This window comes from Pygoscelis adeliae, unplaced genomic scaffold (assembly GCF_000699105.1).
Source record: "Pygoscelis adeliae isolate BGI_AS28 unplaced genomic scaffold, ASM69910v1 Scaffold154, whole genome shotgun sequence".
NCBI classification, from domain to species: domain Eukaryota; kingdom Metazoa; phylum Chordata; class Aves; order Sphenisciformes; family Spheniscidae; genus Pygoscelis; species Pygoscelis adeliae.
Genome location: NW_008825113.1, coordinates 1,146,486 through 1,174,008, shown reverse-complemented (window position 1 = coordinate 1,174,008; position 27,523 = coordinate 1,146,486). Strand labels below are relative to the sequence as shown.

Here is a 27,523-nt window from a genome sequence, read left to right as displayed (position 1 = left end):
TTTTGATTATCTCTGTCAAGCACAGTGTCTGCACATGTTCTAATTCTTTGTTTAATGATACACAAATAACTAGCTGACATGTGCTCTGTTTCTGCTAAACAGTGCACGTCCACAAGTCCGCTTATGGCAATCTCCCAAGCAAAATGCCTTCAGTAAACATCATCTTCAGTCAGAAACGTGCATTAATTTACACACACAACATACTCCAAGAAACTCCACAGCCCTACTATCAGGTGAAAAATTAAAAAATACTAGGGTTTTTTTAATGTCAAAATGCATTTTCTTGGGACAAAAAAGGGAGTACAAGTCTGACTTCTCAGTGCTACATTGCATAATTAACAGGAACTAAGTCACACAACTTCAAGTGCCTAAGTAAAATACAACCTGTACTTTGCATTTCATGGTTGGTTTGCATTCATGTCACTGAGAAAGATAACATGCATTCATAACCCATTATCCCTACTTCACTTTTTTCTGTGAAATTGTTCTCTAACCACCGGATGTGACTCCACATTAAGTTGATCAAACCTAAGTTTTGTGAAGGCTTTCACAGGCCCCACCATTCCTAAAAAACACAGGGCGAGTCTTGCGTAGCCCCTAATGCGTTTTGTAGAGGGCGCACGACTGTAACTACTTGTCATCTCATGAGTTTGATGGCAATGTGCGTGTGAATATGGAACCTGGAAAGAGCAAAAGAAGTCAAGCTGAGGAATGCCAGAGCAGGAAAGAGGACTGCGTCCTCATCATCTTCACCCAACAACTCTTCTTGTTTCCAGTAGCAGCCTCCTTTCTGACAAACCACATGATGCTTGCTAGGGAGGACACCTACTACTGCAAACCACTACATTTTTACAGCTATGGGAAGGACAGAAGTGCTTCTGCCGGCTCACTTTTATTTCTAGATTCAACAAAATGTTCCAATATGCTTCTGCTCCTCACAGCAGTCATGTCCACAAGTCAGAGACCAGAGTCTTCTCTCATTTTCTCCTTATAAAGCGTTCTGGGGTTTTTTTGTTGTTTTGTTTGTTGTTTTTCTTTTAAAGTAGATCACAGAGTGAAGTTAAAAAAGACAGAGGGAAAACACACTTGCCTTCTCCACTTAATTTTTGGTAGTGGACACTCCTGTTACTGTAAGGCACAGGAGACCACCAAAGAACCTCAAGGAATGAAAAAGGGATGAGAAGAGGAGGCTTGGGAAAGAGATGATCAGAGATGCTCCCTTTCTGTTGCCTTGGGAACCCACTCAAGGTATGCAGAAAGGGAGAGCCCTCCTAGGCTTGCTGATCTCTTTCATAAGCCTCGTGGTAGAAAAGCTCTCACCCATACATCCCTGCTGAGTGCTTCGTATTTCTAAGTTCCTCTGCCAGGGACAATTATTGTAATCAAAGCCAACATTTTGTTACCATCTCAAAAGTTAATAATTGTTAAAATAAGACTTTATCATCTACGCTCTGTATTATTACTGAGAAGAGCCCAAAAGATTCCCATCTAGCAAGTAACTTGGATCTCTGCATTGCCTGGCTCTCTGTATTGCTTGGCTATATAAAAAGTGGAAAAACAAGTTAGTGAATCTTCGCAAAAATATTTCTATTTTTAGGAGGTTATAATTCCAGACTTTTGTGTTCAGTTTACACCAAGTTTTATGGAAAATTCTACCTAAGCCTTAAATCTAACCTACCAGTTTTGAGGGTTGTCTTAACACGGCATTCTGGAAGGATAAGCAGATACAGCATATACTCAACTACATTACTTGAAAGACTGACCGCCGTAACTCATTCTTTTTGCCTGAAAAGTGGATATTGCTTGAATTCCTCAGTTCTACTTCTTGAAAGAGAACCAGTTCAGTATTCATTTTCAAAGATGAAGCATGAATTATTAAACTTATAAAACGCATGTATGTATGACACACCACACCCCAAAAATAAGCCAGTATTACTCTGCAGCAAGAGGTAACTATTTCACTGTAGGATGACATTAAACTTATTAACCCAACTGCAACTCCTGGTTTAATACTCCAAATCTTTGGCTCCCAGAAAACCCTGGTGATACAAATAGAGGCAAAGTAGCAATCAGATAAAACCAAGTCAAACAAAATGGCAGTTTGGGACTTGGTTCACTGAAGTTGATGCCAAAACATCACTGACTTCAATAACATCAGGATCAAACCTTGCCTGATCTATCTCAATCCCATAAAAGTAGTGATGGACCTACCACTGCAACCATACCAATATCATGAATGTCATTTCAGTGTAAGGTAACAGTATATATGAACCAATCTGACTTAAATACCAGACGCACACCTTATTGAAGTACTCTATGCCATGAGCAACACCTTAATGCACAACAAAATGGAGACAGCAGCAGCAAGTATCTAAATTGATCAAAGACAATGATTTAACTCAACCTGTTGTATTTGACACATGCATTACCATAGGATTTTAAGACACATTTTTTGCATTTTCCGATACTTCCACTGCTATTTAAAATGTGATAGTTAGACAAGTATGTCTGCATAACTTGTACCTTTCTAATCCATGCTTGGGGACCACTGTTGGTCAGCTCATCTGAGGACAGTATCTGTGCTCCAGTACTTCCTGTGAACTGGCCAGGTATGGAGTTTGATTGAGCCCAGGCGTCAATCTACAAAATAAAAATCAAATGTAAGACCAAAATAAAAATTTGCACATTTTTCCTTTGCAATTCTCTTCTCAATAATTTGCATAATGAGACCTCACGTATGTTTCGTGCTGGGTTCATTAACACTCATTTGTAAGCAGACACTCCAAAAAGCTGAGCATCTTTCTATGTTAACCCGAAAGCCTGAGCTCAAAGTCTAGCAAGTTCAAGGTTCATCGTTTGCTTATCCTCAAAATCAGTGTCATGAAGTGCAAAATAAAGGCAGAATTTTTAAACATGTGCCCATAAACTGGGCTTCCAAAAACCTGTACTTAAATACAGAAGAAAAATCAGCTGGTATGAAGGGTAAATATTTACTTTCTTTTAGTTCATCAAAATGCTGATGAAAAAGTGCAACATACCTGTTCCTGTGCACGATTTAACATGCACATGGCCTCTAAATCAAACGTGTTTTCATTAAGCCTTTTCTGAGCCACTGCTCGATCATTCATAGCTGTAGTTATGTCCACGCCCTAGGAAGAAAAAGATTATTTTTAAAAATACATCAGACCACAATAATATCCATTTGATCTGGGAAAAGCTGTTGTTGAATAAATGCTACAAATACTACAAAGTTGTTTTACACATTGAATAGCCAGTCTGATATATAAATAGGCAACATGAAAAAAATCCTGGGACTACTTGTTAAGTATATGCAATATGGGCTTTCCTAAACAAGTACAAAATCTGAAGTATAACACCCTGATAATTTAATATCACCTGTACATACAAAATATCAAAAGAACTCTTTTCAGAGAACTATTTTGGTCACAAAAAGTTCTGGTGTATAATACTTAAATAGAGAAACATATTATTGTTCAATGGAATCTTATTAACCAACAGAATTAAATGTAATTTAGCTAAGAATTAAAAAAAAAAAAAAAGCCTTCATACAGAGCTGTTCACATGAGCACCCTACTATTAAGTCACACTAAAAGTTCAAGTTATATGTATAAAAAAAATTCCAGCAAGAATCACGTGTTCCATGAACTTGGCTTTAGTGTTTTAAATCTTAATCTTCAGCCTAAAACAGACTTGCATAAAAGTAAAACCAGACTGCTAGCTCATAAAATTGACTATTTTGGAAAGGATTATTTAGATCTATGCTGATGAACTAGAACAGAATTTAAAAAAAAATAAATTTGAAACTATCTCACACATACTAGTCAGAATCATTTGGGTAAAAATATGGAGCAAATGAAGAAGATCAATGCAAACCTCTACTCTATGTGCAAAGCAATCAAGAGGGAAATCCAAACCATTTGGGGACATAATGATGTAACAAAGTATGGCTAGTATATAGCTCTTTCGTAAAATTACTTGTGCCTTGTACTTCAGATGATGTGCATTTTATGGCTCATTCTATTTTGAAAGGAGAAAAAGAACAGTGCTCAGAAACAAGTGAAATTTCTTTGGACATGAGCATGTGGAGGAGACTAAAAGGGCTGGAACTGCTTCAAGCACAGAAGAAACCCAATAATCAAAACAGCAGGTGGCATATAGACATAAAGTAAGTTGATGGTTTATTTTTTTTTTAGTTTGTAATACAAAAAGACTTGTATCTTTTGTTAGTCACTATCCCATAACCTTAGCCTCTCAACGCATTATAATAGAATAAAGGGCCAGTAGAAGAAACTGAAACTAATTTAAAATTGACTCTGCAACAGAAAAATACAGTTAATCCACAAAATCCCTGTCGCAGGAACCAGGTCAAGAATTCAGTAAATATTGAAAAACAGTAAGAGACAGACACGAATGTCTACAATTGCATAAAATGGAGTAATTATTTTTGTACTCTGGCTATTAAATCTTATTTTAAGATGGGGGATTTTTTTTACTGTTTAGGACGAAAAGTATTTCCGTTGGGAAGATCATTATTGAAACATCTGGCACTGACCAAGACAGACTTAAAATCCCAGAAATCCTATGTGTCTATGAAACTGACTTCAGTGTTTAGCTATTGTCCCAGCTGACAAAAACAGATCATAAACAAGGCACAAGAATAATTAAAAGATTTTCTAACAATCACCTAGCATGACAGTCACGTATGTAAAAGAATGCCTGTTTACAATACACACTTTCTTGTGTTAATAAGTTCCCCTTATATACTTAAAATAATTCTATAATGTTTTGTTTGTGAAACTGGTTCAGGAGATAAATAAAAGTTATTCTACTCACCAAAAGCTTCAATCCAGCAATACACATAGGCATGCAAGTAGTCCACTGAAACCACATTGGGACCACTCACATACTTAAACATACATGTGTACTTTAGTGCTTTACCGGACTGGGGCCTATTAGTAGATACCCTGGTTAGTTAGAATTCCCATACACTTTCCCCACATGGTCAGTCACCATTTTGGAGACCATCATGGCTTTGTATTATGTCAAGACACTCGATGGCAGCTTTGGATCTTGAAAAAAAAAATCTCTGCTTGAAGTATGAAAAGTTGTTATTATTTAGTCAAGTAAAACAGTTTCAAGTTCAGCATGCTATGTAAGAGTTCTGCCTTTCCAATCCTGACTTTTAATAACATTTTCCACACACACACAAATCACAAATACCAAAGCAAGAAGGAAGAGGCTGACAATAGAAAGCAGGCATTTTTTACATACTTCATAGGTCCACCAATACACCAAATGCTTTACTACATTTTTAGATCACAACAGCTTCTCTGCATAATAGTCAGCTGTGTATACTGCAAACTTAAATACAACACTTCAACACTATACTTTCAGACTTTCAAATATAGCTTGTTTCTCATAGGTTTCTCTGGCTTCTAGCGATATTTCAGATTACTGCTGATACTTCATATTACCCAAGACTTTTTCCTCTATTGCCTACTACCACTATAGGCAACAACTATACAAAGAGCATAATGTTTTATTAAAACAATTCATAATATATTAGCAGGGCCATTTCAGGCTGCTTATTTCCGTAACTAGTTCTGTGACTTGAATAAAAACATAACAATAAAACCAATTACGTATTTTTTAATGTCAATATAGACTTGCATCAGAATTGTCACAATCAGATTTCAAATTAGCAACAATGAATGCAGGTAAGTTATATATCAAACTTCCTGAGGATCCAAGCACACTCCCCCACTACCCTACTCCAACAGCAAGGGAGCTTATCTGGCTTATTTTGCTCAAAGGAAGCCATTTCATCCACAAAGAATCCTCATAAGCATTTTAAAAATTAAGCAGAAGCACTTTGTTACCCTTCAGACTCCCTGGAGAAACACACAGGGATTCTGCTACTACAAGAGTATTCCTGTGTTTCAAAATTAAGGATTGCCAAACCCAAGGGGATGGTATGCTCTGCTGTCAGCTAATGACCCTTGAAATCACCCTTAACACAAACCAAGTTAAGGTAAATGCAAATAAAAATATTTATTTACAAAATATAAAAACAGACAACATTGTTACAAGCATTTATAAAGATACACGTGACAGAAAGGAAAGAAAGTTATGTTTAATATATTTGCTCCAATGTCAATTTTTAAGGCCTTTTCTACATAATCAGTACACAAACCATCAGTGCTTAACTAACCCAGTCTGTCAAAGACACAAGCCTAGCGTCGTTGGCAACGTGGATGCAGATATCTACAGAGCTTGCCTGAACTATGAGCATATCATTAACCATTTGAAGGACAAGACTTTTTACCACCTGGTAAAAACAGGGCCAAATGTTAGTATACAATGTTTCTACGCTCTGGACTTTTTACATATACGCTAGTAACTGGGAATGACATTCTGCACGAACACTTCAGAATGTTTGTCTTATTAGGGGTTCATGACAAAGACCAAACAGCAGTTACCATCTATGCTGAGGGAACAATGAACTGGGTGCCTGACCGTCAAACTCTGAGGTATACCATGAAAATGTCTGTTGAATGAGTTATATTCACTGTGCTTTTGGTGCTGTAAAAGACACAGAAGAAAATAGCTTCCGTGCTTCAGGAAGTGAATTGTACAATCTTAGAAAGTTCTTAAAAAACAAAATGCACCAAGTGGAAAGATTGTTTCATCAGAAATTGATGCCAAAGCTCTTTTGTTTATTTGCTTTGAAAGGTATGAGAACAAGTCTTCAGATGGAGTGAGGTTAACATCAACTTGAAAAAAATTTACATCTGCCTTAAATATTTAATTTATTTAATTACAAAAACCCCACAAAATATCCTTTTGAAGACTTTTCAAGGGGAAAAACATTTGCCTTTTTTTTTTTAGTTTATTATACATACAATTAGATTTTCCTTTGGAAGGCCACATGGAAGACAACTATGTAAGAAAATGTGACTGTAAAGCTAAAAAATTAGTAGATACATCCAGATGAAATGGCAGTTTTAGAAACTACTTTCAAATCTATTTTTAATGGATTACATTTCAATGCAATGTTATTGCTCTAGGATTGGTAGGACAATTTTAATTATTATCAAATTTATAATTATGAAAGTCTCAACTTAGGGTATTAACCTCTGCAGGAAACTGGACAAGAAACTTGCTTTTCATCTTCAAGCAAAAGTTTAAATTATATTGCGACAAAGAAGTCACTAGTTGACAAAAGCACACAGTATGGGTACAGGTTGCTTTCATCATTGCCCACATGAGCATGGCGACCAAATTTGAAGACCACAGGAGTTCAGATAATTAGCTTATTGAACTGTTAGATACTACCTACGTAAGCGCTTTTTTTTCACAGACTGCAATTTGATACCGGACTGACCAGGTAACGGTTTTGGTTTTCTTATATGATATGCTTTTCTTCCCTTCCTTACCTCAATGGATGGTTTGGGGAAAACATCATCCTTGCTTTCTTCTTTGCCTTTTTCAACTGGAACCCATTCTCCATAGACACTATCTGCTTCTTTTTTCCTATGTTGAGACCCAGATGAAACAGGAAATTCCTTTGACAGGCTGACCTGATTTTTTGGTTGTGGTGGTGGTGCTGGTTTTATGCTGGGAGTCTTAAAGAAATAAAATTAGAAAAAGTTAAAACTTGAAAACACACAATACTCACAGCATGTCTTTGAGAAACGATTTATTGCATACACTTGGTATTAAGTTTTCATAAAACAGTCATCCTTCTTACTGACATCAGAAGGCCTTTGTAACAAAACATTTTAGCACAGCCCTAAAAACAGACAAGTGAGCAACAAATTGCAGTATAGGAGAAGGCAAAATAGCTAGAAGCTAAAAATCGCTTAAATCAGCTTCAGCAGCCAAAAATACGCAAAACCTCACTCTCACAATTAACCTCCTACGTTCCCTCCACCCCATCATAAAGAGAACAATCTTAATCCACCACGCACGCATTTTGTAATGGAAAGCTCCAAAATAAAAATCCTGGGCAGCAAAAAACATTGGCTGTGATATCCACATGATGATAAAAAGCTCTACATTAGTATACATAGAGAAAGCAGTTTTCAACTTTTTGTTTTCTAGGTTTTGATTATTTTTTAATAGCAGCATGAATCTCAACGTAAATTAAGTCTATCAGCTTGTTTTACTTAGAAAGTACTGCTAATATATTAAGAGTCCGCAGAAATCGCTGACAGGTTCCTCTTCTAAGAGGCAAACAGAGCCCAGACAGCTCACAATACTGGGTGAACTCCTACTGTCAAAGGAACATGGATGGGAATGGTAGAAAGGCTAGAATCCAGGAAGAATGGAAAGAATGATACTAAAAGGGTCAAAACTGTGGAAAACAGGCAGAGCAGCCCACAACCACTAAAGAAGATTCCTCTTTGGAGTCTGTACGGAATCCCAAGGTTTCCCGAGTTTCATCGTACTGCTTTCTAATGGTACAATATAAAGGACAAAACTATTTCTACCTTATATCTTATGTAAATACGTATTACTGCTTATTTTGTGTAAGCCACAAGCTGTATGTATTTGTACATAAAAAGATAAATTATATTTATGTTTTCACTTAAAATATTAATACTTTTATACTACTTTATACCCTGCAAAATCAGAGCAGACTTTCACGGGCACAAAAAACCCCTAAAGATACAACTGTTAAAAAAAAAAAAATCTGGATAATTTCTAATCCATGCTTCAAAGCATACAAATCCCAGATGCATTTAAAGAAACGCTCCCTCATTTTACTCCTTCCAACATGCTCATACCCAGAAAGTGCCAACACAAGCTCTGACACAGTCAAAAGCAGTCCCCCAAGGAGGGGGTTTAAGGGGACATTTAGACCCCCTTAGTAACAGGCAACATTAGTGACCCTCATTCTTAACACAGCATTTACTTCTCTATTGGCTAATCTCAAAACTAACAGAACTTTTTTGTCCTTTAGTGAACACTTGAGTTCTACCAAGGAAGCAGACATACAAGATTTGGAGTCTGCACAAAGCTGATGGCAACATCTTATTTAGAACACCTCAAAATGCTTTTAGAATTTTGCTAGGGGTTTTTTGTTTGTCTTTTAAAGAAAAACAATGCTGTTCCAAAAGCATTGCCCAATTCCAATGCTGTTTGTAAATTCATACTGATATTTTTGCAATAAAAACGTGACGTAAAACTGATCTTCTTTATGTTATTTAAGTTTTAAAAGCTGCAAGGACATTAATGAAATAAAACAGTTTCAATCCAATGATGAGAACTACCACAATTTAATAGACTGCGGGTAAGTTTCTTATTGCAGCAAGAGTACTTTTAACAGCATCCCAGTGCAATTTCACCAAGATTATCAATCCCTGTTGGATTTATGTAAAATAACTTACAATATTCGAAAATAAACACAATTTAAAATATTGAAAATTAAAGAAGTACTCACACTTAAATTGAAAAAAATAGGTTTGGGTTCACTGAGCTTAAAAGGATGATTATAGAAAGGACGTTCTTCCTCCTCTTCATCAGAAACATGAGGTTTGTTCACTATCACATCATCTGTGCTTTGAGCAATCTTCTTGCATTTCTAAAAAAAAAAAAAAAAAGGGGGGGGGGGGGGCATGACAGCTCTGAATAAACCTGGACTTTCAACCAAAACATACAAAAAGAACATTTTTACAAAAAAGTGTTTTTCTTTTCTAAAGTAGGAGGTATAATCTGAGCAAATTCAGCAATGTCATCAATATATGTACTTTTGACATTTTACACACATTATCAAACACCTACCTAGGTTTGCTAGGCACTCATGCAGCAAATAATTTCACAGACATAAGATTTCAGCAGCATACTGTAAAACTTGCTACACAGTGCTAGCTGCAGAATGTGTGTCTAAGGCTGCAAACATTCCAGAGTAGGAACTCACTGGTTGTTTGGCATCCCACATAACTAGCATACTGGAATCTGATCAGGAAAACCTAAGAATTAATGGTTACTAATTCTAAGTTCCACTGGCCATGCAGAGACCTAGTCAGAAGCAATGACTCCAAAAGATCTCAGATTTCTTCCGAAATATTTTGACACTGGCCAGGTACACAAGACATCCCCATTTTATATTCAACAGAAGTCGAGTATAAAACATACAGGTGCTATGGGGATACTGCAGCCAAATGAGAAGAGAACCTCCAGGGGGAAAAAAAAAAAAGAAAGAAAAAAGACTAGAGAAGCTAGAATTTTATGATGAAAAACTCTTTATTGATCATGGTTATCTGCACTGAGTGTTTACCAGTAGCAACTATAAAACTTAGTCCAAAATGCATTTGAAAACATTGTAGTCCAACATCATGCTTCTGTTGTGTCCCCATTCATGAGAAGTATACTTACAAGACATTTGAGGACATAATATTTGAGGAAATAATACCGGCAAAGTGAAACCATCATCTGATTTGATTCTAGTTCAAGTTCATACCATTTTAAGTCACATCTGTTTGATGACCTGATTGTTGGCATATAAGGAGCAAACAGGCAGCTCCATCACGAAAAAAATCAAGACACATTGATGGCACTGTTCTAATCAGTCCTTATAAAAAACGATTCCCGCACTCTCCTGTGCCAAGACACCTCCAAACAATGACCGAAGCACGTTCTTTAGGCAACAGGAAAAGCCTGCACTATTTGGAAAGCTAATCAACAAAATGTATTATCTATAGTTATTAGTTGGCTCCCAACTAATTGGAAGCAGTTTGTCCAGTTTGCAGGTTACATTGCAGAGAGGAAAGACAACGCAGCTGGCTTTGCAAGAAGCTGAACAGGCTCTGGAAGGGTTCTCCACTTCGGCACACTACCGTATGACGATGGCCTGGACTGCTTCTGTGGCCAATTTTGATTCAACAGAACAGGAACATCATTCAACAGATTCCCACAGTTGGAAAGGGCAAGGAAGGTTTTGGGCTTCCAGATTAGCACTAGCTACACTGGATCTTGGTCACTAGCTACACTGGATCTTGCATGAAGAACCACTTAAGATGTCTGCACCGTGTATCTGCACAATCTCAGCTTTTTCGCTAACAAGTACTTCTGCTTCCACTAGCCCACACACAACTAAGAGATTACTTTTCAGCAATTTGACATTGCTTGATTTCAGATGTTATTTCCATAAACAGATATTTCAGAACTGTCACAATAATGATGCATTAAAAACAAAAGCGCACTTTTTTTTTTTCCATTCCAAATTTTCTCTAGTTTCTGGGGAAAACAACATTGTGGGAAATTAGCAAATTGAACAAGGCGATGTTACTACAGTAAAAGGACAAGTAGCAATTTTTTCCCCCCAATCAGAGCAAAAACATCCCATTTGCAGACTTGAACTGCAACGCGATAGAACTGCAACAATAATTCTCTAAAAACATTTTAGAGTGCATATTAAAATATATAGAACTATGTGAAGTGGGCACTAGATTTTTAACCCAGGGATAACTATGAAATTCACTAACAAAAGTAAGAACTTAACTAACAACACCAAAACCAAAAACTAGAAGTGAAAGCTTTGTTTTTTATTAGCAGGACTGCAGGGAGAACTACCAATTTGTACAAAATTAGTACAGAATCAAAACAAAAAAAAAGCAAAAGAATTGGATTTCATGCATTTCCACAGAATTAAAAAGCCTGTTTTCATGACTAAAAAAAACCCACCACATGTAGAGATTAAGGGCTCAAACCACAAGCCAGCTTACAGGCGAACCAAGCACACAGGATGACAGCTTGCCTAGAAGTCACAAAACCCCAATTTGCTTATTTTCAGGTTTGATACTGTTGTTCTCGCTTACCTCAGTGAGCTCCTTTAGTGTATCTCTTGATGACTTCTGATTGGCTTTGTCGTCTTTCTTTTGAGATAACAAAGGCATCAGGCTTGGTGGTAAGGGAACACCAGACTTAGCACACATGGCGGCTGCATTAGCTTTGGCTATTTCAAGTAGCTGGGCCTTGTCTAAAAAGAATTTTTTTTTTTTTTTTAAAGAAAAACGATTATTTTTACAGGTTCTTGTTTTAGTAATAAATAAGCATTTCTGGCAGACTAAACAAAGTACAAAAAGAAAACACAAGATTTTACCCACACTGCGCATTTTTATGTTCCGTGAAAATAACAAAAATTGTATTTAGTTGCTCCGGACTTTTTTAAATTTGGTCTACCCAACAGACAAGTGAAACTGCAAATTTAACACAAAGCACGAGAGTCCAAATTACAGCACTCAAAATCCTCCAGTCCCCAGAAGTTCTGATGCCTATTTTACTTCACCAATTCATTTTAATTTTGGAAATACTGGGTCATTTCTACACAGCATAAATTCCAAAGTCTGAAAAGCATTCAAAGGTCTTGAGGAATTCCCCTCAAGTCCCCCAGTACGTAGCCTGAAAGCTACTTACAACCAACCAACAGAAAACCATAAGCACTGAATAAAATGTGCACTTGCGTAAATCACAATTACACGCAAAACTGTTAATAAAACAGTATTTTGCTTCATTAAGGGAAAAAGCACGTGGCCCTATCACAGAAATATGGAGTAAAGTACATCTTATTTGATCTGCCAGTTTGCAAATAAATGAGTTACCACTATCTCTGCAAGCATACAGCTTTACAAAAATCCTAAAAGGGTAACATTCCTTTACTTCTTAAGCCATAAAAGTATATAGATAGAGATTTGCTGCATAATCAAAGCATGAAGGCAGATTCAAGGATGCTCATTAATTCTCATGTTTTGTACAAAAATACTTCTCTGGTAGAGGGGCTTCCATGGTAACTTTATGAGACAGGACCGAGAGGATCAGAACCTGAGGTCCACAAAAGGAGGCTTCCTCACACGGTGTACAAGAGCTCATCTCTCAAAATTAAAACCTTCTTTGTCCTTACGTAACTTACTACCGAAGGAAACTACAAGGTTTCTCTTCCTCCAGTCACAGAGAAAAGATGCAGTTCATGACGATTTTTTCTTTTATTTTCCAATCAGCTGGCTCTGGGAATATTTTCAGAAATGAGTCTCCCTTCCCATTAAGTTCTTACCATGGGAAAGAGGCAAGACAGAGTAATGAAAACAGATAAACAAGCATTACAAGTGACGACAGAGCTAAGAACTCTCCAACTGGCACTTTCAAATGTTCCTTCATGCCCAATTTTCTCAGAAAACTAGAAATTCCTAAATTTCTTACAGAGTACTTGGCCTTTACTAACCATTACAGTGAACAGTGTTCCTCAAGACTGCAACATACCACCTTTGTATGAAAGCTCTACAACCAAGATATAACCTGCTCTAAATGTACTTTCATCCAAACGGTAAACATTGATTCAGCTCTAACATGTAAGTTCCTACTGAAAGTCACTGCCTAAAAGTAACGTACAAAACGACTTCCAAGAAATTCCTTATGAATGCTACAGAGGTATGTAAGACTGTGTAAATGAACACAGTATTGCCCAACCATGGAACTACTGAAAATAAAATTATCACTTACCCAAGTCTGTAAGACGTTTAGGTGACCTGCTTGAAAATCGTTCCGATGACCTCGACCTACGACGATCAGGTGATCTGCTGTATCTTCTTCTCCCTGAAGATCTTGATCTCCGTAGTCGAATCGGTGACCTACTAGAGCTCCGCCTTCTTCCTCTTGACCTTGATCGCCTTTGACGAATAGGTGTTCGACTCCTGCTCCGTAATCTGAGTGATATTCTACGATCTCTTGAATCTGATCTTCTTCTTCTTCTGTCAGTAGATCTTGATCTATTTCTCTGAGATCTCTTACGCCTGTCTCTTGATAAAGAACGCCGCCTTCTTGATGCTGACCTTGACCTACTCCTCCTTCTGTGCCTTGAACGCGACAATGAGCTAGACCGAGAGCGACGATTGGATTTTGATCTTGATGCTCTTCTCCGTGTTACTGATCTGGAGCGATTCCGTCTAGAGCGAGATTCTGTATCATATCTCTGGGATCTGTGCTGAGAGGACCTGGAGCGTCTGCTTCTAGACCTCCGTGAAGATTCTTTGTCTGCTGTTTTTTCAACAGATTTGGATCGACTCCTTTGACGAGCAGTGGACCTGGAGCGTCTACGTCTAGACCTCCGTGAAGACTCTTTGTCTGCTGCTTTTTCAACAGATGTCGATCGACTCCTTTGGCGAGCAGTGGACCTGGAGCGTCTACGCCTAGACCTCCGTGAAGATTCTTTGTCTGCTGTTTTTTCAACAGATGTGGATCTACTCTTCTGGCGAGCAGTAGACCTGGAACGTCTACGTCTAGATCTCCGTGAAGACTCTTTGTCGGCTGCTTTTTCAACAGATGTGGATCGACTCTTTTGGCGAGTAAGAGATTTTGAGCGTCTGCTTATAGATCTTCGTGAAGACTCTTTGTCAGATACTTTATCAACAGATTTGGATCTAGATTTTTCACGTTCAGAAGACTCAGAACGCCTACTTTCAGGTATAAAGGAAGAGTCCTGTTCCTCCAGCCTCTCAAGAGGCATAGAATCCTGTTTATCTTCATCTGCCAAAGAGGGCTCCACATCCTCACACTCTTCACCAGTGGTAGACCTTGACTCATGCTCATCTGATGATGTGGAGTCTCTTCGTTCAGCTGTCAAGGAGGGCTCCATATCATCTCCTTCTTCACCAGTGGTAGACCTTGATTCACGCCCATCAGGGGATGTGGAACGTCTGTGTTCAGTTGTCAAAGAGGGTTCCATATCGTCTACTTCTTCACCAGTGGTAGACCTTGACTCATGCTCGTCCGATGATGTGGAATCTCTTCGTTCAGCTGTCAAGGAGGGCTCCATATCCTCCACATCTTCAGCAGTGGTAGACCTTGACTCATGTTCATCTGAAGATGTAGAGTGTCTACGTTCAGCTGTCAAAGAGAGCTCCCGGTCCTCTGCTTCTTCACCAGTGGTTGACCTTGACTCACGTCCATCAGGAGACATCGAACGTCTATGTTCAGCTGTCAAAGAAGGTTCCAAATCCTCTATTTCTTCACCAGTTGTAGACCTTGACTCATGGTCATCAGAGGACGTGGAGTGTCTACGTTCAGCTGTCAAAGAGGGCTCCCCATCTTCTATATCTTCACCAGCAGTAGACCTCGACTCATGCTCATCAGAGGATGTGGAGTCTCTTCGTTCAGCTGTGAAGGAGGGTTCTGCATCCTCTACTTCTTCCCCAGTAGTAGACCTTGACTCATGCTCATCAGAGGACACGGAGCATCTACGTTCCCTTGTCAAAGGTTGCTCCAGATACTCTGCTTCTTCACCAATGCTAGATCTTGACTCATGCTCATCAGGGGATGTGGAGCGCCTATGTTCAGATGTCAAAGAGGGCTCCAGATCATCCATTTCTTCATCTATGGTAGATTTCTGGTCATGGCCCTCAGGGGACACAGATCGTCTATGTTCAGAAGTGAAAGAGGACTCCAGACCCTCTTCCTCCATGGGAGATTTCAGCTCATGACCTTCCTGATATGAGGATGTAGAATGTCTACGTTCAGATATCAAAGAGGGCTCTAGATCCTCTGTTTCTTCACCGGGGCCAGATTTCACACTGTAGCCATCAGGGGACATGGAGCACCCACATTCAGGCATTAAAGAAGGCATTGCATCATCCATTTTTTCAACAGGGATGGATTTCAAGTCACTGTCATCAGGGGACATGGAGGCTCTATCATTTAGCGGCAAAGCTTCAAGACCACCTACTTTTCCAACAGTGGGGAATCTCAACTCCTGGCCATCAGGGGATGCTGCGTGTTCATTTTCAGGTGTTAGAGAAAGCTCCCGCACATCTGCTTTTTGAACAGGGGTGAATCTTACCTCCTGGCTCTCGAAAGACAAAAGATGGTCATTTTCAGATGTCAAAGAAGAATCCATACCCTCTGTTTTCTCAGCATGAGTCAATCTTGATTCATATTCTTCAGGGGACAGAGCACGTTCATTTTCAGATGTCAGAGAAGGTTCCTTAGCCTCTACTTTTTCAGCAGGGCTAGACTGCAGCTCCTCACCTTCAGGGGACATGGCACATTCACCTTCAGACATCAAAGACAACTCCTGCACCTCTGTTTTTCCAACAACAGTAGACTGCAACTCCCGGCTATCAGTGGACATTGAACTTTCACTTTCAGACGTTTCAGAAGGTTCCTCCATTTCTTCTTTTTCAACAGGACTGGATCTCAAATCATGGCCTTCAGGAGATATATCATACTCATTTTCAGACAGCAAAGAACACTCCTGCACCTCTGTTTTTTCAGTAAGAGCAGAGAGCGACTCCTGCCCTTCGGGGGATGCAGCATATTGACTGTCTGATATTAGTGAAGGCTCCTGCACCACTGTTTTTTCAGCGAGGGTAGACTGTAATCTTTGGCCTTCAGGGAAGATGGTATATTCACTGTCAGATGTCAGAGAAGGCTCCTGCACCTCTTTTTCAGCAGGGCTAGCTGTCATCTCCTGGCCCTCAGGAGATACAGCATATTCATTTTCAGACAGCAGAGAACACTCCTGTACCTCTGGTTTTTCAGCAAGGGAAGACGGCAAGTCATGATCTTCAGAAGACACAGCATATTCATTGTCAGGTACTACAGCAGCCTCCTGCATCTCTGCCTTTTCATGAGAGCTAGTTCTCAATTCCTGTCCCTCCCAAGATACATCATATTCATTTTCAGGTGTCAGAACAGGCTTTTGCACTTCTATTTTTTCAACAGAGGGTGACCCCAACTCCTGGCTCTCAATGGACACTGAACATCTTTCTTCAGACATCCGATAAAGTTCCCGCATCTCTGTTTTTTCAGCGGGGGTTGATGTCAACTCTGGGCCATCAAGCCCTATTGTGTATTCATTTTCAGACATTTCAGAAGGCTCCTCTACCTCAACTTTTTCAAAAGGGGTGGATGTCAACTCACGACCATCAGAGGAAACAGAACATCTGCTTTCCAGTATCAGAGGTGGCTCCTGCACCTGTGTTTCTTCATCATAGGCAGATTGCAACTTGTGGCCATCAGGGGACGCAATAGATACCAGTTCAGATGACTTTCGCACCTCTACTTTTTCAGCAGGGATAGGCCTTAATTCATGACTACCAGGCAACAGGAAAAGCCCACCTTCAGATGTCAGAGAAGTCACTGAGGCCTGTAGTTTTTGAGTAGGTGTGCTTACTGATTCACAAACATCAGCAGACTTGGAGAACCCACTTTCCAGCGGGAGAGGTGGCTTCTGTATCTCCATTTTTTCAACTGCAGTGGATGTCAATTCATAGCCTTCAGGGAAGACAGAACACCTAAGCTCAGACGCCAACGACAGTTCTGCGCCTTCTGTTTTCTCAAAGTAATTGTGTTTTGATTTATGGCCATCATGGCACACAGGAATTCCACTTTTAGACATCAAGAAAGATCCTGTACCCTCTATTTTTCCAGCAGGCAAGCATCTCGATTCACACATTTCAGACGATTCAGAGCAGTCAATTTCAAGTATTTGTGAAAGCGTCGGACCATCTAAATCTTTGTCAACAGATGATCTGGACTCATGAACTTCAGAAGACTTGCAGCTTTGTCCTACAGTCATCAGCACAACTTCCCGCATTTTTTCAAAAGATGATGTTGAAATGAGGTCATCCGAGATATCAACAGGACCACACTCAGTTGTCAGGGAAACATCTGGAGCCTTGACTTTTTCAACAGATAAAGAACTTTGTTCATTTCCATCAGGTGGCTTGAAGGACCCACCTTCAGACACCAACGGAAGCTCCTCTTGTTGTGCAGCAAGGCTGGATCCTGATTCATGTCCATCAGGAGACTTGAAGCATCCACTGTCAGAAGCCAGAGAAGGCTCCTGCATCTGGCCCCTTTCAATGGGCAAGGAGGCTGACTCACAGACATCAGGGAACGCAGAGCATGTAACTTCAGGTGCTAGAAAAGGTTTTTCAGTCTCTATTGTTTCAAAAGATAGTGACCTTGACTCAGGGCTGTCAGCCAACTTGGAAGATTCACTTTCAGGTACTTGCAAAAACTTCGGAAGCTCTGTTTTTTCAACTGGGATATGTCTCAATTCATGACTATCGGACAAGTCAGAGAGTACGCTTTCAGATGTCAGAGAAGACCCCTGAGCCTCCCTTTTTCCAGAGGACGAGGAGATTGTTTTGGGATCATCAGAAGGTATAGAGCATCCACTTTCAAGTGTCAGAAGAGGCTCTGGACCCTCTATTTCTTTGAGAGAGGTAGATCTCGACTCATCTTCATGGGATGCGGAGAGCTGAAATTCTGTTACTGAAGAAGTTTCTGGATCTCCCCTTTTTTCAACAGATGAGGATCTTGACTTGGATGTGGAGTATGTAAGTTCAGGTAGTGATGAAGACTCCAGAGCCACTGCTTTTTCAGCTGATCCATTTTCAGATGTCACAGAAAGCTCTGAAACCTGTGTTTTTTCCACAGGCATGGATCTCAATTCTTGGTCATCTGGGATTTTGGAGCTATCAAATTCAGACATCACAGAAGGCTGCAGACCCACTGTTTTATCAACAGATGGGGAGCTTTTCTCAAGACTATCAGAAGTTTTTGAAAATCCACTTTCAGATGCTGGCGGCAGCTCTGGGCCGTTTACTCTTTCATCAGACAAAGCTACTGACATGGGACCATTAGAGGATTTGCCTTCACTTGCAAAAGAAGGTTCAGGAACTTCTACTTTTTCAAGACATTTGGTTGACTCCTGAAGTTCAGAAGACTCCACACGCTTGCTACTGCACTTTACTGAGGATAACTTACTCTCTCTTTTTTCTACAGATTTGGACCTTGACTTAATACTATCAGAGGACTTGGAACGTTTCCTTTTGGATTTTTTTGAAGATTCCTTGCGCTTTTTTTCAACAGACCTAGACCTAGACTTGTAACGTTCAGAAGATTTTGAGCGGCGACGCTTAGATTTTCGTGAGGACTCCTTCTTTTTTTCCACTGATTTGGATCTAGACTTGTAACGGTCAGAGGACTTTGAGCGCTGACGTTTAGACTTCCGCGATGATTGCTTTCGATCTCTTTTTTCTACTGATCTGGATCTAGACTTGTAACGGTCAGAGGACTTCGAGCGCTGACGTTTAGACCTCCGCAGAGATGCCTTCCGACCTCTCTTCTCAACAGATCTTGACCTAGATTTTGAACGATCAGAGGAACCAGACCCTCTATGTCTGAATCTCCACGAGTATTCTTTGCCCCCTCTCTTTTCTGAAGACCTGGATCTAGATTTAGAACGGTCAGAGGACCTGGAACGTCTGCGGCGGGATCTCCAGGAGGACAACCTGCTCCCCCTCTTTTCCACTGACCGTGATTTAGACCTGTAGCGGTCAGATGACCTGGAACGTCTGCGCCCAGACCTTCGGGAGGACAGTCGCTTTTCCACTGACCTGGACTTAGACCTGTAGCGGTCAGAAGACCTGGAACGTCTGCGCCCAGACCTTCGAGAGGACAGTCGCTTTTCCACTGACCTGGACTTAGACCTGTAGCGGTCAGAAGACCTGGAACGTCTGCGCCCAGACCTTCGAGAGGATAGTCGCTTTTCCACTGACCTGGACTTAGACCTGTAGCGGTCAGACGACCTAGAGCGTCTGCGCCCGGACCTTCGAGAGGACAGACGCTTTTCCACTGACCTGGACTTAGACCTGTAGCGGTCAGACGACCTGGAACGTCTACGTCTGGACCTTCGGGAGGACAGTCGCTTTTCCACTGATCTGGATTTAGACCTGTAGTGGTCAGACGACCTGGAACGTCTACGTCTGGACCTCCCAGAGGACAATCTGCTCCCTCTCTTTTCTGCTGATCTGGATTTAGACCTGTAACGGTCAGACGACCTGGAACGTCTGCGCCTGGATCTCCGGGAAGACACTCTTCTCTCTCTCTTCTCCACAGATCGGGATCTAGATTTGGAATGCTTTTTTCTGGAATCTGAATAGTTTCTGCTCCTAGAACGTGCTCTTTTAGAGGTCAAACGCCTGGAAGTAGAACGGGACCTTGATTTTTTCTTCCGCTTCCTAGACCTGGACTGAGACTTGGAGCGACTCCTTTTTTGTTTCTTTGCATCATGTTTTTTATCACTGCTTCTATGGCTACTTTTTTCAATAACTTTCTCGAGTCTCATCAGAGTCTCCCTCATTCGTGCCGCCACATCAGGTTGCACATCGGATGTTTCTGAATCTCTTTTCTCTGACTCCTGTTCCGGAGTTGCTTCTTTGACAGCTTCAGCCTGTAGAATGACTTCCGACTGGCTTGCCTCTGCCACAAGTACTGGAACTGCTTCTGTAACAGTCTCAGGCACTGGAGCTGCTTCCAAATCTTTTGTCTCTGCCTCCAACCCCACAGCTGCTTCTGCATCTTTCAGCTCTACAACAGTCTCAGGAAGAGGAGCCGTTTCCAAATCTTTTGTTTCTGCCACATGAGCTGGAGCTGCTTCCAACTGTTTTGTGTCTCTGATTATTTCAGATTCAGGAGTCCCTGCTGATTCTTTTTCATCTGCTGCATGTGAAAAACTAAAAACTGTTTCTGCTGTTAAAGGCTCAGATACTTGAGTTTGGTCTGCATCTTTCTTCTCAACCAGTATCTCACATTCCTGAGCTTGACCCGGAACTCTCACATCCTCCATTTGTTGACCCTGCACCCCTTCTGCATATTGTACTTCTGCTGCCACTTCATGTTCCAATGTTGTTTCCAGATCTTTCATGTCCCCTGGTTTTGGAACTGCTTCAGCAGATTTCATTTCAGTAGCACTCAAGATTTCTGGAGCCTCTTCTGTACTCTTCCATTCTGCAGCAGGTGTTGCTTCTAGAACTGCTTGCAGATGTTCTTGCTTTTCAGTGTGCAAAGATTCTGGAACAGTTTCTGAAGCATCCTCTAAAACATTAATTGCCCCCACATTTCCAGACTTTTGGGAAGTTTCCAAACCTTCGATATCCATGTGTACCTCAGGTTCTTTGACTGTTTCAGAACCTTTCACCTCTATTGTTGCAGACTCTTTCATACTTTCCAACAACCTCACTTCTCTAGCTTCTGATGCTGGCTCCAAATATTTTGCTTTCACTGCTTTCTCTGTTTCTGAAGCTTCTTCCAAATCTTTTACACTGATAAGCGAGGGCTCATTTTTTTTTGTGCTTGTCCTCCTTGTTGCAATTATATATTCTACAGTAGGTCCCTGAGTTCTCACATCTGTCAAAATCTTAGATTCCAAAGTTCCTTTCAAGTTTCTCACTTCTGTCACTATTTCTGATGCCATAGTTTTTTCTTCCACTCTAGGCAAAGACTCTAATACTGCTTCTGAATGACCTACTATTTGTTCCCGTACAGATTTTGAACTTGTTTCTAAAGTTTGCATCGTCACTGTTTGCACAGGTTCTAGTATTGCTTCTTTGCTCCTTGCCTTTGCTTTGTTTGGATCTTCTGGAGCAACTTCAGAATGCCTCATTTCTCTAACCACCTCAGATGCCAATGTCCTTCCCAAGCCTTGCATTAATGTCCTTCTTTCAGATCCCACAACCATTTCCAAATTTTTCATCTGTGTTAAGTGTGAAGTTTTTGATCTCGCTTCCACATCTTTTACCTCCGCAACTGCCTCAACTTCTGACAAGTTGTCTAGACCTCTCACTTCTGCAGTGGCAGAAGTGGTAGCTAGTTCAGAATCCTTTATCTCCCCTACCACCTCAGTTTGTGAGGTTCTTGCATGTGTCATGACCTGAGACTGTGAAATGACAGAACACTCTGTTTTGCTTGCACCAAGAGGTTCTACAATTGTTCCTGCATGTTTTGGTTCTTTCTCTGCTGTGGTTTTCAAATGCATCATTCCTCCTAATGCCTCAGACTCTCTAACTGGTTCTATGCTTACACATGGAACCACAGATTCAGGAATCCTTTCTGACCTTTCTTCTAAGGCAAGAAGTCCTGGACTTGCTTCCAAGACTTTGCTACCCATTTTGGCTTCAGAAAACACATCTGCTCCTAAACCCCTTGCCACTGCAAGGGTTCCAGGCTGCAAAACTGCTTCCAAAGCTTGTGTCTTTGCCATACCTACAGATGCTAGATCTCCTAAATCTCTCACACCTTTCATGTGCAGGTGTGATGAAGATGTCTTCATCTCTGTCCCAGCTTTGTCAAGGTCTGCTTCTGAATCTTTCCTTTCTGTCTCTGCTACAGGTCCTGCAGTCGTTTCTAAACTTTTCACTGGCCTCACAGATCCGACTTTCATAGCTAGGAGACCGGCCTCTGAGCCTGCTTCTACTCCTGCCATACTACCTAGATTTATTTCTGAACCTTTTGACACCGCTGTTGAATCTAGTGTTGCTGCTAAACCTCTGGTCATAGTCCCACAAGGCACAGCTTCTTCTGAAGCTTTCACACTTTCCATCTGCAAAGGCAGTGAAGCTGTTTTCAAAGTTTTTGCTTCCACCATAGCCACTGGTCTTAGGACTCCTCCTGAACCTTTCACGTCTTCTTTCTGCAAAGACAGGGGAGTTCCTTCCAAACCTCTCACATGTGATTCACTCTCAGATCTTGATTCTCTCAGCTCTTGTGGTTGTCTCAGTAATGAAGTAGCTTCTGAATCTTTTGCCTCTGTTACAGCTACAGGCTTAAGAGTAGATTCTGAAATTTTTGAAGCATTAGTATTTTCTAGTTGCAGAGTAGCTTGACTTGTTTCTCGACCTTTTACTCCTGTTAGTGCTGCAACTTCCACAGTTCCTCGTGGACCTTTAAAACCCTCCGCCATCTGGATTTCTGGAGTTGTTCGGGGAACGAAGGTCTGCACAACTGCTACGGGTTCTAAAGTTGCTCTTAAACCTTTTGTCTCTGCAACCACACTCACATCTGCTGGACGTGCAGATTCCTGGGTTCTATCCACACTTCTTGTTTCTGTCAAGACTTTAGCTTGTAGGAACACTCCTGATGCATTCAGCACTGTTGCAGGATCAGTGGTACCTTCCACATCTTTGACTGCTTCAACTTGCAGACATTCTCGATCTTTTGCTGTAACACCCACAGGTTCCATGATTGTTTCCGAAGTTTTGGGTTTTACTACAGCAATTGGCTGCAGAGCTTCTTCCAAAGCTTTCACATTTTCCATATGTGCAGAGCTTCTAGCTGGTTCAATATCCTTCACTTCTGCAACAGCTCCTGGTCCCATGGGTATTTTGGCACTTTTTATTTCCACCTGGGTCACAGCAGTCGCTGCAGATATTTTAAAAGGATGTTGCAAAGGTACATCTGCCTTCAAGACACTTGAACCCTCCATGGGGCTGCACTGCGTCACTCTCAAATTATCAGATATAACTGAGGGCTTCAGGGCTGGCTCCAAAGTTCTACTCACACCCTCTAATTCCAAAGATCTTTCCACATTTTTCACATTTTCCATATGCAGAGATTTTTCAGTTGCTTCTGGAGTTTTCACTTCTTCCATGGCCACAGACATGTGAGCTACCTTCACAGTATTCAGATCTGCCTGATTTGCAGATTTCATAATTGTTGTCGCATCACTTGCCAAAGACACAGATTCTGAAGTTGCTTCTAACTCTTTTGTTCCCCCCTGTGCCACAGATTGTAGAGATGCTTCTGAATATTTCAGCACCTCCATGGTTTCAGACTCAAGAGCTGTATCCAAAGCTTTTACTTCCCCAGTGCCTTTAGATTTCAAAATAACTTCTGACCCTTTTAGTGCTTCTATTACCTCTGAAGCTAGGGTTGCTGCTGAATCCTTCTGAATTTCAGATTTACTGGCAACTCCAGATGGGATGCTAGCTGAAGTATCATTTCCAGTATCAACAAGAACACCCTTTTCACTCGCATTAATAGCTATAGGATAAATATTTTCATGAGACTGTTCAACTTGTTGTTCTTTAGTGCAAATTTTAGTTTGAGTTATACTAGCATTTTCTTGGATATCAGATTGGCTGGCTTCTAAATTAAATGGAGGATTTGTTGCACACAAAGTCCCCGTCTCACTTCCAAGGTTTTCCGCAGATTGCTGCGAATCAGTTCTTGAATGAGAAACAAGTCCTAAAGCTTGTCTATCAAGCTCCTCACTTGCTTTTAAGCACAGTTCTTCTGGCTGCACGTGGACAGCCAGATTTGCATCTCCAAATCCTCCATGCTGTACACTTAGTTTGGAGCTTGATTTCTCTGGCATCAAGTGAGAAGCAGGCTGTGAGCCTGCATGTTCTCCATGACGTGTACTCAACTTTGACTCCTTTGGCTGCTTTTTATGCTTTTTCTCTTTCTTCCTTTTCTTCTTCTTTTTCTTCTTCTTCTTGCTTTTGTGTTTCTTGTTCTTCTTTGATTTTTTCCTAGGAATTTCATCTTCAGCAGTAGAGCTTCTTTTTGTAGACTGAGTACTATTTTTCACAGTATTTTTGTCTACATCTAGAAAAAAATAATATTTTCCTTGTAATTGTTATTAAAATTACATTTTAAAATTCTTTTAGACTAGCGACCAAGTACATGGACAAGAAGTACAAAAAATTTTAACTTGAAACCCATGCCTTCTTCACTAAACTACCATACACAAGTAGCACACGCTCCCTTTTCAGCCCTCTTACCGTTCCTCTCAAGAGTCACTTTAAGTAAAAATAACTAATTCTTCTTTCAGAAAGTTAACCAAATCTTCTAGGTCAGCAACACAGTTCCAGTGAGAACATGACTCTTTCAAGAAGTAGTTGGATATACTTCCACCTGTATTCAACTGGGCAGTGCATTCTTCCAGGAGGCTGGAGATGTGCTTTTAAGCTACACCAAGCTGCACACGGAAGTGAAACAAGAACTCCCATTTTCCAGACAATTTATCTAAGTCGTGGTATGCTTACTGTATAAAAAGTGGCCAGCCCATTATCCCCTACTATGCTTTAACTTGTGAGTGAACCCAATGTTGCTAGTGTGTTAGAAATTATCTAAGTGTATTTACTGATTAAGTTCCTCACTGACTAAGTTCTTCAAACAAATTTGAGGAAACAGCATCTACTTCCCCAATCCCAAACAAACTTTAAGGCATTGCAGGCAACCAGCTGCTCAGACTGGACTGCAGTTGCCACAAGCAACTGCAAACCTGCAAGTACCTAATAGAGCTTTTGCTTCAAACACAAAAGTAACTAATAAATTCAGGTGACTGCAGGGACAAGCAATCACTGAGGGAGAAAGAAAAGAGGAAGACTGAGGTTTCGATCACCTTCTTTTAACTCTATACCTCATTTCCCTCTGAATTTAACCTGTGTTAGGTTCTTACCCTTCTTTGGATCTAGTGCCATGTTTTCATGAGAGAGGTACTTCTATTAAAGGCAACTTGTTATAATTTCTGTTAAATATGAGCTATATATTCAAGTCTGCTTGCATGTTATCTTCAATGATTATATTTATACTGGCCAGTGCAGCAATATGGATTCTCCAATTTATAATCTCGCTGTGATTACAAAGCATACTCTTCCAAGTAAGCAATACAAAATCATTCAAAAACTGTTAGTATTGCAATACCATTAAATAAATATGACTTAAGATTCCATAAACAAGTATATCTCAGGTAGTTTTAAGCCACACACATTTGTACGGAATAAACAGCTTAACAAAAAACAGTGTTTCTACCAACATTGTTATGAATGCAATGAAAGAGGACAATGCAGCAGAGTCAAATGACCTTTTCTACACAGCATTTTCAGATAATCTCTGTTGTTCAACAGCAACATTAACTCCTTTCCAGATATGAACAGTGGGAACATTTACCATAGATTAAGTTTATTAATTTCCAGGTTAATAGGTCTCACTTATTTATTACCGTGTTCGCTTGCCTCATTCTTCCACGACAGAAGAACAAAAATATGAAAAAAACCACCCAGGTGCCAGCCTAAAATGCTGCTTGTACAGCCTTAAGTGAAAGACTGTTGAAAATGCTCAAGGTAAACAAGCCACTGTGCATAAAAGAAAGAAAAAGCAATTCCAAAACCTTACAAACAGAATCCCTGAAATAAACAATTTTCTACACTGCTTCTCAAAAAAAAAGGAAAAAAATCACTCTGGAACTGTACTTACCAAGTACATAGCAGTCACCTATGTTTCAACTCCAAAAAATTAGAAATGCAGTAATTAGAGCCTTCCTCTCACTAACTCTCCCAATTCAGAAATTTTACAGAAAGGACTAGTCCCATGAGAAGGGATACTCATATGCAACTTTTTGGCATAATAAATCCAGTAATTTATTGAAGTTATGAGATTGCTACATAAAAATTTCTTAACCTTTGGAAGATTGCAATCTGAGTATCCACATTTTAAAAATAAGTGCGTTATTCATTTTAAAACAACAAAGCATCTTACTCTGACAGAACAGTTAATCATACAGTTCTGAATGCTAATAAATTATTTTAAGAAATAATCTTGCAAACCAATCCAAAACAACACACCAAACAATGCTTCTATCCATCAGTACCAGCTTTGTTAGTAAGAACTGCTCATTGAGACCCTGAAGTAGGTATATACAAAATAAAGCACAATTATATATATATGGATATTATTTATAAATGATAGCATTATTTTAATGGAGAGAAAAGAAAAATAACTTTTTCACACACTAAGTAATGCTTTCATAATAACCAGCTTCAGTTTTTAAATTAAGTATTTCTCTGTCCATCTATGGTTGTAAATCACAGTAGACAAAAAAAATACTTAACAAACTTTACAATAAACATACAACTTGCCAGATGAAGCTTGGTGAGAGTACTGAAAAGTACTTTTTCATCTCTGTAAAATTGATTCCATTTTAAGCACTATGACAACCTTCTTAAACAAGAACATATTTGCCAAACGTGTTTTCATTTACCTGATTTGCACTGCAGCTCTGTATCAAGGGCTCCAGAGAGCACTTCCTCTATTTTCTGCACTATCTGATCATTCTGACGACTCCCAGCAACAGCAACAGTGTCATCTGAAGGGTTGGCTTGCTCAGCTGGGATTGTGTCACCATTGGGCTGGCCTTCTACCTTTCCACTAACCGAAAAAAATATCAACATAATACAAGCAATTTTGAGCCTTTTTTTGATTTTTTTTAATTCATAAGCATTTATTATACTCAACCCTTCAACAGTATTTCAGCCTCCTGAAGAAGCCATGCTTTTAGTGAAACATCTACCTTTTGATTAATTTTCACTTCTTCAGAACAGAACACGTTGTGACAACTGAATACTAGGCACAAGGGAGTAAAACATGTTCTCGAACGTGCCACAGTCCCCGTGCTTTATGTAAGAACTTGCATAGGCTCCCCTCACAAAATAAGCACCCATCACTCGCTCTTCTCCAGCAGATTTTGCTTACTTTGCGAGATAAGGCTGGGGAAAACTAGGTGAGCTTAAACGTAGTAAGACAAATCGCACAGACGCTCGCCCCTTCCCCTCTTGCCCCGACACGAGGGACCAACACCGAAAACCCGTGAGTGAAAACGGGTGGCGCGTTCGCCAGGAGACAACGCGTTCTTCCGCCCGCCCCTTCCCTTCCCTTC

At 40.2% G+C, this 27,523-nt stretch overlaps 1 protein-coding gene across 1 annotated transcript in view; it reads right to left on the bottom strand.

Moving 5' to 3' along the window:
- Window positions 1-27,523, bottom strand: part of SON (SON DNA binding protein) — a 44,011-nt gene that overhangs the window by 12,624 nt on the left and 3,864 nt on the right. The window contains exons 3-9 of the mRNA XM_009328019.1: window positions 26,849-27,015; window positions 13,522-24,411; window positions 11,844-12,004; window positions 9,467-9,607; window positions 7,458-7,646; window positions 3,039-3,149; window positions 2,524-2,640 (exon numbers count right to left, since the gene is read on the bottom strand). Coding sequence (XP_009326294.1) covers window positions 2,524-2,640; window positions 3,039-3,149; window positions 7,458-7,646; window positions 9,467-9,607; window positions 11,844-12,004; window positions 13,522-24,411; window positions 26,849-27,015 — 11,776 coding nt within the window. The remainder of the gene's footprint in view (window positions 1-2,523; window positions 2,641-3,038; window positions 3,150-7,457; window positions 7,647-9,466; window positions 9,608-11,843; window positions 12,005-13,521; window positions 24,412-26,848; window positions 27,016-27,523) is intronic.